This window comes from Vulpes vulpes, chromosome 1 (assembly GCF_048418805.1).
Source record: "Vulpes vulpes isolate BD-2025 chromosome 1, VulVul3, whole genome shotgun sequence".
NCBI classification, from domain to species: Eukaryota; Metazoa; Chordata; class Mammalia; order Carnivora; family Canidae; genus Vulpes; species Vulpes vulpes.
Genome location: NC_132780.1, coordinates 45582430 through 45600435, shown reverse-complemented (window position 1 = coordinate 45600435; position 18006 = coordinate 45582430). Strand labels below are relative to the sequence as shown.

The following is an 18006-nucleotide window of genomic DNA, read 5'->3' as shown; positions in this document are numbered from 1 at the left end:
TTGTCTACCAATTCTCCATTCATTTTGGTTGAAGGCCATTTCAGAGGGCAGAGTAATACTCTCTGGCTTACTCGGAGTGTGGGCTGAATGTGCTCTCACAACCAGAGAAATCAAGCTTTGGCAGAGAGCCACAGGTGTTTATAGTAAAGAAGCCTGCAGCATACAGAGATGAGAGCCAAAAGTTTGTGGGTGGAATCTAGGATCTTGGCAAGTCAGTACTGGACAGGACTTCAGAAACCATCCATAAAGCTCTCAGGTTTGTTTGTTTGTTTCTTTCTTCTTTAAGATTTTATTTATTCATTCATTCATTCATCATTCATTCATTCATGCGAGACGCAGAGAGAGAGGCAGAGACATAGGCAGAGGGAGAAGCAGGCTCCCTGTGGGGAGCCCAATGAGGGACTGGATCCCAGGACCCCAGGATCATGACATGAGCCAAAGGCAGATGCTCAATCACTGAGCCACCCAGGTGCCCAGCTCTCAGGTTTCTAAAGAGCTTCAAATTTAGGATCTTCCCACTGAATTCCAGTTTCTCCTCTTTGAGACACATTTGTTGATTTGGAAGAGCGGTGGTGAGGCATGCAGTCAGGAGCCCAGGCCAGCCCTGCCCAGGGTATCAACTGGCCCCTGGTGCTCATTCAGGCAACCTTTGCTTGGTCTCCCCCTGCCCCCCTGCCCTGATTTCTGCCTTGCTCATTAGACTCATGTCTCTGAAAATGCTGACTCTCTGAACCTCTCTGGCTTTGGCTGACAAGGATCAGGAGAATGAATGCTTGGACAATCTTTTTCAAATCCTTTTTTATCCACAGAACTGTTTTCTCAAACTGAAAGAAAAGATAAAAATAGAGGAACTATGGTTGTTGGGGACCAGAGTTGGGATTGGAGACTGGAGACCCTTCACCTGTTGTTCACTGCTTCTCAAGAGCTCGAGTGACCAGTTGTCTGCATTTGCCCAGGCTTCCCCAGTCTTAGCATCATTAGAGAGTCCTGTGTCCTGGGAGAACCCTCAGTTCTGGAAGATCCTATCAGGGGCATAGTTTGAAAGCCCTTAGATGAGATGACCTCCAAAATGCTGTGTATCAAAAGACCTTCCTGCAACCATCTTCACCTCAAGCCACCAGTAGGTCCCGTGAGGTGTTTGGTACATAAGGGCAACTGATTGCCTGTGAAATCATGTCCAGGCCTGTTCAGACCCACGAGAGCTGAGAGACGAAGATGTAGACGGTCTGATGCTCTGTCTCTAGTGGAGGCCTGCGCATACATAACAGAACAGCTTGCTGCTGTTCTTAATTATTTGAAAAATTGAGATCATATACCATAAAAGTCACCATTTTAAAGTATATACTCAGTGGTTTTAAGTATAATTCACAAAGTCACGCAACTATCACCACTGTCAGATTCCAGAACATTTTTATCCCCGCCAAAAGATACCTTGCATCCATTAATAGTCACTCCTCATTCCCCCTCTCCCCAGACCTTGGCAACTACTGGTTTACTTTCCATGTTTATGGATTCACCCCTTCTGGATATTTTATATAAACAGAGTTGTAAACTCTGTGGCCTTTTGTGCCTGGCTTCTTTCGCTGAAGGTAATTGTTTTCAAGGTTTATCATGTGGTAACAGGCATCAGAACTTCATTTCTTTCCATGACTCAATAATAATCTATTGTTTGGCTATACCACATTTTGTTTATCCATTCACCAGCCGATGGACATTTGGGTTGTTCCCTCATTTTAGCTATTATGAATAATGCTGCTATGAATATTCATAGCAAAGTTTTTCTGTGGACAGTTCTATTAGGTTTATACCTAGGAGTGAAGTTTTTGGATCATCGGGTAACTCTATACTTATTTCTCTGAGGAACTGACAAACTATTTTTGGAGCTTAAGCTTTTGGAAGTCTTAAGTTCCTCCTTTAATGAAATCATCTGGTTCCTGTCAGGGGATAATTTAGATTCATGTAGTTAGTCATTTTGAATGAATATTTTCTCACAAATGATCGAGCTGGTTGATGGAGTTTTAGAAACAAAGCAAAACAAGATGGATCATGACCTATTTCATTGTAGATTTTTATGTACATATTTATACTAGATCAGATCTCTCTGATGGTAGGAACTAGGCTCTGTTTATCTTTGTGTTTGCCAAAGACCCCAGGTAAAAATATTTCAAAAAATATTTCAAAAAATATTTCCTGGGTCGATTGATGAGGATCAATTGATGAGAAAATGATTCCTGTCCTCAGGAGATTTGTGTTTCAAAGGGAACCAAAAGGAAAGTATAAATAAAATGCTGGAGGGCACCCCAGAGGAGGGGCGAGTCTTGCTGCCAGAGGAGCCAGGAGGTGGAAGTCTTTTTCAGATGAAGAAAGGACATTCTGGGTAAGAGACCAAGGCAGGAAGATGGAAGACACTGAGGAAGATGAGCAGCTACACATGCTGGAGTAGAGGGTACATGAAGTAGACAGGGAGGAGATGAGGGGCCAGACACAGAGGGTTCAGCCATCATGAAACAGGCAGCAGAGGAGTGAAGGGTGTGGTTGATGGTTGCTGACCACAGGCAGTGAAAGGGGCCAGAGTAGAAGAGAACACCCAGTGGAAAGACCTTTTAGAGGCTTCTCAATAAGCCTTTCTGGGGAGGAGTTTAGCACAGTTTTGAAGATCCTTTAGGTGAAATCATAGGATCACTATCAAAGAATGATTTAGGACATAAATTAGTTCTTTTGCGCACACATTGTTTTATCATGTGTGAGGGAGTTATGAATTGATGGAATCAAAGACAAAACCAGAATTGAGTAATATTCCGTTGTGTATATATATACATACCACATCTTCTTTATCCATTCATCTTTCGATGGACACTGAGCCTCCTCCCACAGTTTGGCTATTGTGAACATGGTGCTATGAACATTGGGGTGCAGGTGTTTCAGCTTTTCACTGCATCCGTATCTTTGGGGTAAATCCCCAGTAGTGCTATTACTCAGCCATTAGAAAGGACAAATACCCACCATTTGCTTCGACATGGATGGAACTGGAGAGTATTATGCTGAGTGAAGTAGTCAATTAGGACAAGGACAATTAGGAGAAAGACAATCATTATATGGCTTCACTTATATGAGGAATATAAAAAATAGTGAAAGGGATTATAGGGGAAAGGAGAGAAAATGAGTGGGAAAAATCAGAGAAGGTGACAAAACATGAGAGACTCCTAACTCTGGGAAATGAACAAGGGGTAGTGGAAGGGGAGGTGGGAGGGGGAATGGGGTGACTGGGTGACAGGCACTGAGGGGGGCACTTGATGGGATGAGCACTGGGTGTTATACTATATGTTGGCAAATCGAACTCCAATAAAAATATACAAAAAAAAAAAAAACAGAATTGAAAGGAGGGAAAGAAGGAGAAAAACCTGCAGACTGGGGAATTTGTTTTGCACATTTTAGGGTATACACGTTAACTGGCAGCTAGTAAAGAGGTCAGTGTGGTAATTCTATCATTAGATGGGCCAACTAGGCATATCAGAGGAATCCCTCTCAGTCTTCTGTGGCTGCTTCTGAAGACCTGGTGGTTTGGTGGTCAGCACAAATTTTGTGTACAGATTTTCCTTTACTTACTTGACTTACCATGGGGCCAGACCCTGAGAAACCCATCCTAAGTTAAAATACCATAAATGGAACCATCATACATTAAGGTTCCATTGAGGTTCCATTGAGGTTCTTGTACAGAGGTGACCAAGTCCTTGTGGTTCTGCTTTGCTTAGGTCAGGCTACCCCATCTTCTCATGAAGACATCTAATCCCTAATATTTGTACTGATCTGAGTTTTCTTGGAAACTTTTGTTTCTTTATTGTTCCATAATCATCTCTGTTCCTTATGGAGAAGGAAAGATGTCACCTGTTCTGACCAGACTATATGACCTTGGACAAACCTGGCTTCAGCCTTCTCCTAGTGTTAATGAGCATGGGCCTTGGAAGTGAAAGGCTTGGCTTAGAGTCTTGACTGTCACTAGTACTGTGGTCTGGAACAAAGACCTTACACTCTGAGCCCCAATTTTGTTTTTCATCTGTAAAAGGTGATCGGTAGTACCTGCAGGGCAGTGATTAGTTGTCCCAGGCACAGTGACCATTGATGAACGGTGGCTGCAGCAGTGACCATGACCACTATCCCCTCCAGTAATGACAAAAGGGTTTGGAGTGCCAGTTGGTCCCAAAGCCCTGTCCCTTTGACTCTGATGGGTTCTGATTCTGTTAAGTTCAAGGGCAAGTGCCTGTTTCTAGCTCTGTTGAACTGGTAGTGTGTTGTAATGGTTTCAGCTGGCAGAGCAAGGTCCGGATTTTGTTTCCTGGGTTGGGTGTGATTTGCTCCCTCTTTTTCTACTTCACCTGTCATAGGAACAGGCAGGCCCGGTAGCCCAAGTCTAAGAATTACCTCGTGTGCTTTTAAGATATGAATGTGCTGCTAGTTGTTGGCTGGCCTGGGGCCACTGATCCGATTTGAAAACTCTGGCTCTGAGATCTGCTGCCTGGGAATGGAGTCCAAAACTCTGGTAGGCAGTCACCATTTCAGAGATGCCTTTATGCCATGTGTTTTCTAGGTGCTGCCACCCCCAGGGTGCTGGTTCCCTGAAAGCACACAGATTCACTGAAGATTTCAGTGGCTCAGGGAGTTTCCATTCAGTGAGTCTGTCACACACACCTGCTTTATGCCATGCACTGTGCTAGGCACTGGGGGCACTGTACAGGCTCAAATGATACTCTTAGTCCTCAACTTTGTCCACGATTATTTGTAGGGCATAAAGGCAGTCCCCAAGAAATTTCTTACCCAAAGTTTGGTATGCGTTTTGTCAGAGAAACAGAACACTTGGTAGGTAAGGATCCTGAGAACTCCCTATATCAGAGCCTCTCATACTTTATTGAGCACGTGACTTATGTGGAAATCCTGTAAGAATGTGGATTCTGATTCAGTAGATCCAAGTGGGGCATCAAAGTTCATATTTCTTCTTCTCCTCCTCCTCCTCCCTCCTTCCTCCTTGTCCTCCTCCTCCTCCTTCTTTTTCTTCTTCTTCTTATAAAGATTTATTTATTTGAGAGAAAGAGAGAGACAGGAGGGGGATGAGCAGAGGGAGAAGGAGAGGATCTCAAGCGGACTTCTTGCTGAGTGTGGAGGGCGATTTGGGGTCAGTCCCACAACCCATGAGATCATGATTTGAGCCGAAATCAAGAGCCTAATGCTTAACTGACTGAGCTCCCCCAGCACCCTGGAGGTCCATATTTCTAATAAGGTCCCTGGTGAAGCTGCGCTGCAGGCCCATGGACAACACTTTGAGTACTAATGTTCTAAAGCAGTGCTTCTCAGCACTGACTGCACATTAGGACCACCTGGGGGAGCTTTAAAAAAAAAAATCAAGCTGTGAACATTACGCTAAGTGGAAAGAAGCCAGACATAAAAGGCCACATATTGTACGATTCTATTTATTTGAAATGTCCAGAATAGAGAAATCTAAGAGACAAGACAGTAGATTGGCGCTTGTCTAGCCCTGGGAGTGGACGAGATGAGGAGGGTAATGGGAGGTTGGTTTTTCCTGGGGCAATGAAAATGATTTCTCATTTAAAAAAATTTGTGAATTATATTAAAGACCACTGAAGTGTGCAGTCTAAAAGGGTGAACCCCATGGTATGTGGGTTATATCTCAATCAATTTGTTATTTAAAAAAATCAGAATCTGGGATGAGGGATCTAGATATTGGTAGAAATAAATCTTTTCCATGTGGTGCTAATGTGCAGGCTAGGGTTAAATGCTCTAATCCAATGATTCTCAAAGTAGGAGCTGTAAATCAGCATCAGCATCTCCTGGGAACTTGCTGGAGATGCAGATTCCTGGGCTTCACCCCAGCCTCACTGAACCAGAAACTTGTGTTTTGAGAAGCGTGCCATGTGAATCTGATGCTCTTTGAAGTCTGAGAACCTGCATGGCTAACACGTTATTTTAAAAATACAGACAGACCTGGATTTGCAATCAAGTTCCTCCAGCTTCTATTGTATTGCCATTAAGTGACTTAACCCCTCTGTGCCTCGGTTTCCTCTCATAAAAAAGGTGGATTGCTTCCTCCTAGGAGGGCGCTGTGAGGATAAACTAATATGTTTGAGATGCTTTGGATGGCATATGGCCCATAGTAGATGCTCAGTAATAACATATGTTTTTACTGCTGTGGTTACTCCAGAAGCTGTACCCGTGATAAAATGGGAAATTATATTGTTAATTCTAGAAGTGAATCCTTAGAGCACCATCCAGGATCTCCACAGCACCTGGCCTGACCTCCATCCCCAGCATGTATAGTAGCAGGTGCCAGGGGAGAGGTCAGAGGCAGGGGCGAGGGGCCGTGTGCTGGTGCAGGGCTGGGCTGTGTGTGTATCTCAGGATGCTGTTCCCGACTGAGCACTTTGCACATCCCAGGCACCATCTGCATGCAAGGCACATTGTACACATGTTACCACATTCAAAACACAGCTTCAGCCTCAGGACTGGGCAGAGCTCCCTAATGCGGGGGGAGGAGGTCTCTGGGTCCAGTGGCTGCCCTGGCAGTTCTGGGGTAGGGGTGGTGGGGAGCTGTGGCAAGGCCACCATGTGGATACACAGTTGCTGTCAAGCCAGGTGTTGGTAAATGGGGGAGCTTGTGGATTTCTCTGTGAGGTCAGATGTTTGAGAACAGTCTTCTGTAGCTTCTGTGCTGGGATTGTGATGGGGAGTTGGAGGTGGCAGTGGGGAGAGGGTGGGTGAGGAAGAAGGCTGGAGGAGAGAGAATTGCTTTTTAGCTAGGTTGTGCATTCTTGCCTGCAGTGGGCAGACTTTTGCTCTGGGCTCATTGTTGATGTGAGAGCCTGGTGAACTGAGCATCAGTGCTTATCAGCTAGTTGGGTTTTTTTTTTTTTTAAAAGATTTTATTTATTTATGAGAGAGAGAGAGAGAGAGAGAGAGAGGCAGAGGGAGAAGCAGGCTCCCTGTAAGGAGCCTGATGCAAGACTCGATCTCAGGACCCTGGGATCAAGCCCTGAGCCAAAGGCAGATGTTCAACCGCTGAGCCACTCAGGTACCCTTAGAGCATAAAGGGTCTCTTACTGGCTGCAGAGGGTTTGAAACAGTTCCCCCAGAATCTTCATGGCCCAGAGGACTGGCTTAGGTGGCTGAATAGTGAGAAGTCAATGGAGAGGTTTTGAGAGTGATATTAGGAAGGGAGGGAAACAAACAATGAATAGGTGCTATCAAATGATTTGATCTCATTTAACTCTCCTCAGAATACTATTGTAATTAAGTATTGTCATACCTTCCCCCCCTTAAAAAAATCGTGGAGAAATTAAGGCTTAGAAAAGCTATATGACTTGCCCAAGGTCACAGGACCAAAAGCGGGTAGGATCTTGGGCCTCTGCTCTTCCAGGTAAAACACCCCTCTTGGGTCATTCAAGGAGAATCTGGGGACTCAGAGGTTGGAATGACATCAGGGTGTGTGATAAAAAAACAAACTCCTGGACTCACTATAGACCTGCTGAATGAGAATCTCTAGTGACCAAGCCTAAGCACTGGCATTCTAACCCTTATTCCAGGTGCTGCTGGCATACAGCCAGGTTTGGGCACAGCTGGAGGCGTGTCCTATCACGTGGCCACCTTTCTGTTCCCCTGACCATCTCCTTCCATCCTCCCGTGCTTTCCATTTCTTAGGGGTTTCTGTTGTTCAGGCTCTCTTGGAATAACCCCCCTGGTATACACCCCCTCCCTGTTCAAATTTATTTGAAGCTCCCAACCCCAACGCGATTGGGCATCTACCTGCACGCTTGGAAGGGTGGGGAGTTGGTAAGGCTCTGAGGAGAGTGTCTCTGAGCAAACGACATGACACAAGCACTCATCAGCTGCCTGAAAGAAGCTAATGACGTTTCTACTCCTCATGTCCCGAGCAGGCAGGCTGTTTACTTTTTCTGTGAAACATGTCCTCTGAGGGTTTGTGTAGATGCAGCACAGTTGAGAGTCTCCCACCAAGAGGCTGCTCTGGTGGGACAGACAGCAGCCTCCTCTGAGGCCCTGGAGGAGCAGAGCTGGGGCTGAACCCTTGAAAAGCAGAGCCGCTCCCTCTCCCCACAAGGGGCTCCCTCCAGCAGCTGGGCTTACCTCACCATTTTATGCTTTTGGTATCTTCTATAAGCTGGGCACAGAGTTGCCTTTGAAAACGCCAATTAAGGCTCTTTTTCTTTTTTAATTAATGTTTTTATTGAAGTATAGTCGGTACAATGCAACATTACTTTCATGGGTTAAAAACCCCAATTAAGTCTCTTTGTCTGTTTAGCAGACTACCTTGCCCCAGAACAGTAATAACAAACACTGAGAAAAGCAGAAGCTCTTTAAAGGTCCCTGTCGCCTACCTCTGAGGCTTGGGAGCAACCACCCTGCCAAGAAGATGGGGAGGAGATGAAGATGGCCCTTTTCTCAGGCTCCCTGAGAAACGTAGATAACAATGTGTTGGGTTCACGGCTCCCTGGGGCTGGGGTGGTGGTGACGGGGGCAGGTGCACCCCGGGCATGTGTGTCCTCGCTGGAGGAGGAGGGCCCCCTGGGACTCTGTCCCATGTTAGCACAGCTTGCTGGGGATTTTTATCCTCTTGACTGCGTGTGGATCCACAGCCCAGCTCTGGCCAGCAGCCCGCACTGCATGTACCAGGTGTCAGGAGCCTCCTGGGTGGGATCTCATAGGCTGTACCTCCCTCCCCAGGTTACCCCCCTCCCCTCCTGTCTCATTCTCCCTGTGCTTTTTCTGTCCCCAGTGCCCTTCTCGGTCGTCTCAGGCCCTTTGCAGAGGTGGAAGGGGATAAGGGGCTTCTTTGCAAAAGAGTGTTCCTCTGGCTTTCCATTGTTCTGAGGAAAAGGCCAAAATCCTTAACTAGCATAGCTCAAGGTCAGGTCCTGCTAAATGAGGGGGAAAATGTATGTGTTGGGGCTTGTAATGACAATAATAATAATAATAACGTGGGGAGATGCACATCAGATCTTTTTAGTTCCTCCAGTGCTTAAGCTCTCTGGGCTTTATGCCTGCTGAGCCTTCTGCCCAGAACACTGCCCACAACCTCCCAGTCTAACACCTTCCCCTCCCCGGATCTCAGCTCAGACCCCTGGCTCCTACACTGGCTTAGTCTCCCCCTCCCGTGCAATCATTGCATCTTTTCCTTCATGCCCCCCACCACAATATAGAGTTATTCACTTATGTGTCTGGTTTTTCGATTAATATCCATTTCCCTTCTAGACCTTACACTCCATGAATGCAGAGGCCGTGTGTCTTGCCTAAACCTAGCAGCAGTGTATGGAGCTGGCTTGGCATTCGGTTAACAATTGCTGAACAGATGAACCAGGGCTTCAACCAGGCCCAGTGGTGGGGATTGCTGCCCGCATGGAAACTTCTAACCAGAGCTCTGGCTGTGTGCACATCTTTGCTCAGAATTCTATACAGCATATTGCTCTGGGTGGTTTTTCTGTTAAGATTTTGTGACTCCCAGTATTTTAAATGGTCCTGAAATCTTGGAGACCATTCTTTCTAGGTTGGGTTCAGTTGCACAGGGCTTAAAGTTATTGACCAAGAGGCATCGTCAGCCTCACAGCAATTTGGCACCCTGGGTGTGACCTGTATGCAGCCCATGGTCTCATTGTTTTCAGAGTGCTGTGGTTTTGTTCATGGCTAAGGGCACACTCAGAGCTGCTGAATCAGTGCTTGGCTGGGCTTCTTATTCCACGTGTGTCTTAGTCATTTACCAGTCTGGGTTCTTTTAAAGGGCACTGGGTCATGGTGACCTAACCGGAACATATCCAAGCCAGTGAACGTGTCCACAAGAGCCCTTGTGCTCTCTTTTGGGCAGTACACAGTAGGTGGGTTCTTTGAGACATGGTGAGTGACCTGTGTCACCAGGAAGCTGTCTTCTACTGCAGTGTTGGTTCAGCTCAGGCAGGAAAATTCCCCTCACCACCCCCACCCCCACAACTGGAAACTTGACACCTTGTGACACAATCCATCTTCTCTGTATCTTTTTTTTATATAAATTTATTTTTTATTGTTCAATTTGCCAACATATAGAATAACACCCAGTGCTTATCCCGTCAAGTGCCCACCTCAGTGCCCATCACCCAGTCACCCCCACTCTTCTCTGTATCTTCCAAATGGAAATTGGGAAAGAATCCCTTTTGATCATCAGTATTGCCTGGTCCTTTCTGCAGGTCTTGACCCCTTTAACAGATTATGAAACCAAACTGTATGGGCTACCACCAGCATTTAGAAAGAAAAGAGGAGTACCTGACTGACTCAGTAGGTAGAGCATGTCACTCTCCATCTCCAGGTCGAGTTCAAGTCCCATGTTGGGCATGGAGCGTACTTTTAAAAAAAATGAAGAGATAGCAGAGTATACAAATAGTGAAATACACTGTTTTGTTTTGTTTTTTGGTGAAACTTCTCTTTCAGGTGTGTGTGCACATGTGCAATCCTCCAATAGCATATATTTCTTAGAGTCAAAAATACCCAGTTATCACACTTTATATAGCATGTCTCATTCGGACTTTACAATATCACTACCAACTCTGTTTTGCTTCTTATAGGTATGCGAAATCCAGTCAGATCAAGACTGTGTCAAGCAGCAAGATATTTTTTAAAGGAAGTAGATTTCGATATAGGTGGGTACCTGTGGTTCCATTTTGATGATGAGTTGGGGTGGGGGCAGTTACTGACTTTTACTTTTAAGATTTTATTTATTTATTCATGAGACACACAGAGAGAGGCAGAGACAAAGGCAGAGGGAGAAGCAGGCTCCCCATGAGGAGCTTGATGCAGGACTCTATCCCAGGACCCTGGGATCACGACCTGAGCCAACAGGAGATGCTCAACCGCTGAGTCACCCAGTCATCCCAGCCATTGACTTTTTGAACACTTTGCTTATAAATCAGTGTATTTTGGCTTGTACACCTGCTTTGATCCTCCATTTCTACTCCACTCATGTCTTACACTCATGAACTCCTCTCAAAATCCATAGTAACTTCTCTCATGGAGGAAGAGAAGGCATAGATTTCTAGAGTGGATCAGGCTACTGTGAAATTAAAAAAAAAATGCACACACACACTACTCCCCTTCTGCTCTGAGTATCTGTGCACAGACATTGTGTTTTTCTGTTGCAGTGGTAAAGTTGCCAAAGAGGTGGTAGAGGCCAGCTCCAAAATCCAGAGGGAGCCTCCAGAGGTGCACAGGTATGTGGGGTCATCCCCAGGGCTCCGGGAGGCTTCTGGGATGGATGGAAGGGTTTAAAAGCCTGCTTTGCCAAATCCTCTATAATGGGAAAGGGCATAAGGGCACCAGCTGCCTCTGCCTGTGTCATTTTGGGCACATCTGTTTCCAGGCACGGCACTCTTGATGTCCTGGAAATCTCTGTGGGACAGACTTGACAGGGCCACAGTGTGAGTGCAGCCTGACTCCATTTTGAGTTGCTTGCTCTGTGGGGAGGAATCATTGGCTTGCTTGGGCCTGGATTGTCACATGAACAGTGTGTGAGGCACAGGGGTGTCGTCTCCTGGCTGAAGCTATCATCCTGCTGTCTAAGAACGCTCTTCTGTTCCTGCCTCATCAGATGTGGCCAATTCCCATTGGCCCAACTTCTCTTAGACTGTTTCACAGGAGGAAGGCCGGGGGTGCTCATCACTCCTGGGGCTCCTTACTCCCAAAGGTCACTCAGGGGAATGAGGAATGTAGTCATTAGCAGTTCAAGGGTACGCATTTTCATAATGTGGCAGTCTATGCGGTTCATAGGAATTAAATATTCCCTTCGTCATGTTGGACTTTATATCACCACAATATGCACAGATCATTGCATATTCTCAACCTTAAACATGCTAGATATCTAAAGCTGAATATTCTCATCATGATATTTCCCTTTTTGAAGGCAAGATCATCCTAAGTTATGCTGTTTAGGAGGCTGCCACACACTGGTTGGCACCTTTTCCTTCCTAGCCGCCTTTGGACTTTGCAGAGTCTCCCTTAGGCTCATATTTGCTCATATTTGCCCAGTCTCCTCTGTTTCCAGCATGACCCAGTGAACTGGGGGCTTCTTTCCTTATTTCCTGGGTTGTTGGGTCTTTTGGAAATGTTGCCCAACCAGCCTGGCATGGGGATCCAGACAACACTTCTCTCCCACACAAGGGAGCAGAACTACAGTTGGCACGAGATCCCATGCAGATGTCTACATGGGAATAATTCCTTCCTGGTTTGGGTGACCCAGTGGAAGCTGTCATGTGCACGTCTGTAGAAGTGGTCTTTCCTGCATTAAGAAGCAGGAGAAAGATGTAGGGCTAGGGAAGCTGGAGCACATTGTCTGGAGGTACCTTAGTGCAAAACTGTGAAAGTCTTAGAGCCTACCCACTGATGACACTGGTCTTTTATTTGTTATTTACTTCTTTTTAATATAGTCTTTAGAGTCCCTCTTCTACCACAAATCATAGTCACTCTGTGGCAGAAATGAAAAAGATGAAATGATAAAATGTATCATTTGAACTTTTCTAGACTCTGGGCCAGAAATGACCTTAAGTATCATCTAATTTGATGCTTCTATTTTATAGACAAGGAAACTTGAGTCTCAGAGAAGTTAAATGATTTATCTCAAGTTGTAGATTCTTTTGTGTGTGTGGCAGACCTAAGTCTGTATTCTTTTCTTTGTAGCATTTGCTACCCAGAAAGCTTCTGGCATTCTCTTAGAAGCTGGGAGGCAGAACCACCTCAGGGGCTCCGCTTGGGTTTTATTTTTCTAATTTGAAGTGCGAGTATTTGATCTTTAAAAAAAGAAAAAAGAAATACTTGATGCTGGGGAGTTCTTTTGACAGCACAAATACAAAGAAGGAAACTGTTTTTAACAATATGCTTTCAGAGGCTCATATTCTCAATATGTAAGATTTTCCATGAATCCCATAGTTATCATATATAGATAGATAATGAGATCAGAAATAATTTGAAAAAAAATTCTCTTTTTGACTGAGATTTGCATAGTTTATGGGACTCAAGGATCCCTAGATAAGGGCTTCTCAAACTTTAACTTGGACAGGGATCACCTACAGGTCTTGTTAAAATCAGATTCCCGATTCATGAATCTGGCATTTCTAATGAGCTCCAAGATGGTGGCCATGCTGGTTCAGGGACCACATTTTGAGGAGCCAGGCTGTGGGTGTAAAAGGAGCAGAGTGACCATAGTCAGAATCTTTTTCCAGAATGGACAGAGCCAAACCGCCAGAAGGGCTGGGAAATGAGGCATCAATTTATAGTTTCCCTTTTCTGGAATCTTCTAAAGTCCCCCAGGGATGTTACTGCAAACAAGGACCTATGGGCCCTTGAGACTCTGGTTCATATGGTATTTCTTGCCTTTCTACTGAAAGCCTATTGAGTGTATATGAAAGCCAATTGAGTGTATATGAAAGCCTATTGAGTCCACATGCTCAGGACACCTCTCTGGTCCTCAGCTTTGTGGCAGTATGTCTCAAATCTCTGACAATACAAGAAAGATTTGTTTAAAGTAATAATACAAAGAAAGCTGTGGGAGGGAAAAGCTGTGCCTATTTGGTCATCTGTGTATCACCTAACACCTAACACAGCACTGGGCACATAGTAGAGGTCAGTACATATTTGTTGAATGCGTATATGAATCAGGGGTGTGAGGTGACAGCAATGTGCCTGCGATTTTCTGAGAAGACCTGAGATCTGTCCAAGGTGCTGCCCTGGGGACCTTGACCTCCTAGGAGGCAGTAGTGCTATTAGAGCCATGGAAATAGATCCTTCCAGTAGCAACTTCTCATTTCTTTCCAGTGGCCAGTTGCGTGGAAGGACACTTTTTCCCTTAAACAATTATTTTTGAATTATTTTGGCTTCTTTGATGTGGCTGTCAAAAGTGAGAATATAGTGATGAATCCTTTCTCTGCTGTGTTTAGAGATGACCACTCCTTTAGAATGGTGATAGTAAGGCTTTAGTTAGTTGTCTTTCTTCCCACTTGAGAGTGTACTCTTCAAAGAACAGCAAGTTCATGGAATACAGCTTTTGCTGAGGTGTGTGTATTTAGAGAGGCACAACACAGACAGATTGAGAGCACTGTCTTGAGAATTTTTTTTTTTTCAAAAAGAGAAAAAGCTAATTCTCATGATAGTTCACTGATCTTTACTGATGACAAGGTCTCTAAGCAAAGTCCTCCTGGGCTGGCTACCTGGTAAGAATCAACCACTTATGCCAGGGGCTGTGAGGCAGAAGGCTGCAGCCCAGGGCTGACCGCGTGAGCCACCTAGGAATAGCAGCCACTACTGGGACACACCCAGAAGCAGCATTTGGACCTGGAACAAGCACCAGTCATGAAATTTTTTTAAAGATTTTATTTACTTATTCATGAGACACACACACACACACACACACACACACACACACACACACCCACACACACACAGAGGCAGAGACACAGGCAGAGGGAGAAGCAGGGAGCCTGACATGGGACTCAATCCCGAGTCTCCAGGATCATGCCCTGGGCTGAAGGCAGTGCTAAACCGCTGAGCCACCCGGGCTGCCCACCAGTCATGAACTTGGTTGTGTTGCTTATAAACTGTGTAGTCTAATCTAGTTTGTGTTGCTTACAAGCTGGGTGGTCTTGGGTAAGTCTCTGAACTTCTCTGATCATCAATTTACTCATCTGTAAAGTGAGATTCAGAATATTACTTTGCCCAACTTCTAGATTGTGTTATGGGCATTAAAATAAAGTGCTTTAAAAATTAGAAAGTGCCATACGAATGTGAGATGATGGTGTTATAACTCTCATCCAAAAACGGGAAGCTAGAATTTAACAGACGTGTCCTCATTAAAGCTTCTTCAGATGGAGTTTTGATGATGGGCCAACAGCATTTGCTTCACTGCAAGGACTAGTGCAGGAATTCCACAAGCCTTCAGTTGCTCTATATTATGCTTTCAGTTTTTGAAGCCAATCTTAGAATGTACTTGCACTTTCCAAAGAAAACCTTTTTACCTCAGTAGAATTCCTAGTGATGGTTTCATTAGAAAACTGTTCTGCGCTGAGTACAAAGCGGGTCAGGCATTTTGCAGAATCAGTTGATGGATAGATTCTGAGACTGGGAAACACAACACTGACCCTTGCCTGGCTTGAGGGGACTCCAGCCAGAGAAGCTGTTACATCAGGAGCCCAGGGAGAAGGGCAGGGTGGGAGCTGAGTAGGATGTTGGCACATCTTCTAGAAGATCACCTGACACAGTGGACATTAGCTGTAGTGAACAGAGTCCTCTCTCAGGCACTGTAGGATAAATCATGCAGAAAGTTCAGGGAGGCACTGTTGAGAATCAGATGATCTGAGTTAGTCAACTCTAAGTGTCTTTCTTTAGTCAAGTTCTATAACTTCATTGAGTCTCGATGTCCTGATCTGTGAATATGGTATTTTTCTTGCCTGTCTCACAGGTACACTGAGAAAGACAAATATGGTCATATATATAAACCATCAAATTCTGGCATTGTATTTATTATTAGCATAACTGTGCTGGTGGGCTCTTGATTTAAATGAAGCCAGGATCAGTTGCACCTTTAAAAAGGTCACAAGGAGAGAAATATAAAAAGGTAACCTATAGTCTGCAGGAGTTAGTAGAGAAAGGATAGGAGACATGCCTTTTGATTCTAATTTTGCTTAATCTTACTCTCTAGTTGTCCCAGGGCCCAACACCCAGGCCTGGATCCCTAGATTCTTTGTGCTCTAGGGAAACTCTAGCTGTGCCCACTTTTGGGTTTATCTGAGTCTTGGACTTACTGGGAGGCAGTGTTCCTCTCTGAATCATAGAACTCAGGGTCTCAGGATTATAATTCTCTGTAGGGTTCATCTAGCCTAACCCTAAGCAGACCCTAACCTCTCTGACCTTGGCCATAGGCCTCTGCTACAGTGTGGCAGCAGGAGCCTGTGAGCATACATGCTGAGTCAGCATCCTCCTGACCAGCCAGTGCCTGGCAGGCTTACACCTGTGAGATCACTCTTAGTGAACTCAGGCTGTCTAAACACAGAGCAGTTGCCCAGATATTGCAGTGTTTTTTTTTTTTAATTTTTTTAATTTTTATTTATTTATGATAGTCACACACACACACAGAGAGAGAGAGGCAGAGACACAGGCAGAGGGAGAAGCAGGCTCCATGCACCGGGAGCCCGACGTGGGATTCGATCCCGGGTCTCCAGGATCGTGCCCTGGGCCAAAGGCAGGCGCTAAACCACTGCGCCACCCAGGGATCCCCAGATATTGCAGTGTTGAGGGGGTGGCGTGGGGCAAGGGGCATGATGCTTTACATCTCCAATTGAAGAGTGTTGGGGGGGCACTGCTGTGGAGCAAAAGATCCTCCATAAAGGCTCATAAAAGGCCCTCCTTGATGATATGCAGTAATTTCTGGAGGATGGAACTGCTGCCAGTCAACTGGCATGGGTGCCAGAGGTGGGTCTGAGCAATCTAGTTTGAGTAGCAATGGAAAATGGGCTTTTCTGAGGTCAGAAAGCTCCACGGCCCTCAGGTGCCCCTCCTTAGAGTTTACAGAAGACCCTTGGCCATCAGTCTCCTCCATGAGATGTGTGCTTTTCCAGCTGTGGCTATAGCACATTAATGAGTCACGAAATGAAAAAAGACCACACTTCAAGCAAAATAAACTAGAATGGGGGGGAAAAGCGAATCACACATAACAGGAGTTACTGTCGTTGCATGAAACATTTGCTTTACTTGTATGTCTCCCCACATGTGTACAGAGAAATGATATAAGATGCATTTCTTAATGCGGGTCTCCATCAAAAAGTATGAAAATCATAGTGCTAGAGAGTGAGTTCCTTAATGCAAGGACCATGGCTCACCAGAACGAGGCAGGCCATCCAATGCTGCATACGTATTAGTTGCAAGTAAGTGGTTGGCGAGTGAAATAATGAAGGACAGGACTCCATGGCAAAGCTAGTCCTCATAATTTTTTCTCCAGCCAGTGCCAGCTGTGGAGGGTACCATGTTCTTCTCCATCCCTGACCCGTGCCAAATAGGAATGCCCCGGCTATAAGGCAGGGGCAACACTCTATGCCAATCTGAAATGGCAGCTTCTGTCAAGCCAGGATTGCATTTAGTTTACTTAGATTTCTTTCTTTCCTTATTTTTTTAAAATATTTATTTATTTATTTATTTATTTATTTATTTATTTATTTATTTATACATGAGAGCACAGAGAGAGAGGCAAAGACACAGGCATAGGAAGAAGCACGCTCCCCAAGGAAAGCCTGATGTGGGACTTGATCCTAGGACCCCAGGATCATGCCCTGAGCTGAAGGCAGATGCTCAACTGCTGAGCCACCCAGGTGTCCTAGTTTACTTCGATTTCAAATGTGAATGGCCCGTAATAAGACAGCTAGGGAGGCACTGTAAAGTGCATCAGAATGGATAGATCAGTTTCTGCCCTTAAGGTGCTTCTCAAGGTGGGACTGAGTAGTACACCAATAAATACAGAGAGAGGTGCTGAATGCCATGAGTTGTGAAAGAAGGGAGAGTAGTATGAGGGGAGAAAGAGAGAATGTGCAAATGTGTTGTGAAAATGTGTTGTCAGGTGCCCATCCAAGGGGGCACCAAAGGGTAGGAAACATTTCACAGCATCTTTAAAGGGTGGGTTGGTTGGGGTTTTGACAGGAAACCTAGGGAGGGGAAAGGTGCTGAAACACCACTAGAGGAGCCCCACTTCCCTGTCTTTCAAGGCAGACAGCTGGTCTCCTTGCAGCAGGCAGTGTAGACAGGCTTCCTGCTATCAGCCACTAGTCTTGACATGACACTCGTACATTTTTCCTTGCCATCTGCTGCCCTTCACAGCCAATGACACGTGTTTGCTACCTCAGAAGCAGGGTGTCTGTGGCTGGCTGGTGAGAGGAGTGTGAATTTGAATGTGAGCATTAAACGCTGATATTAAATGTTGGACATCCAGCA

General features: G+C 45.4%; 1 protein-coding gene across 3 annotated transcripts in view; it reads left to right on the top strand.

The window, feature by feature from the left end:
- FRMD3 (FERM domain containing 3) overlaps positions 1-18006 on the top strand; it is a 294465-nt gene that overhangs the window by 220441 nt on the left and 56018 nt on the right. For all 3 annotated transcript variants that reach the window (XM_025988266.2, XM_025988264.2, XM_072762990.1), the window contains 2 exons: positions 10611-10685; positions 11184-11252. In XM_025988266.2, the coding sequence (XP_025844051.1) occupies positions 10611-10685; positions 11184-11252 (144 nt within the window). The remainder of the gene's footprint in view (positions 1-10610; positions 10686-11183; positions 11253-18006) is intronic.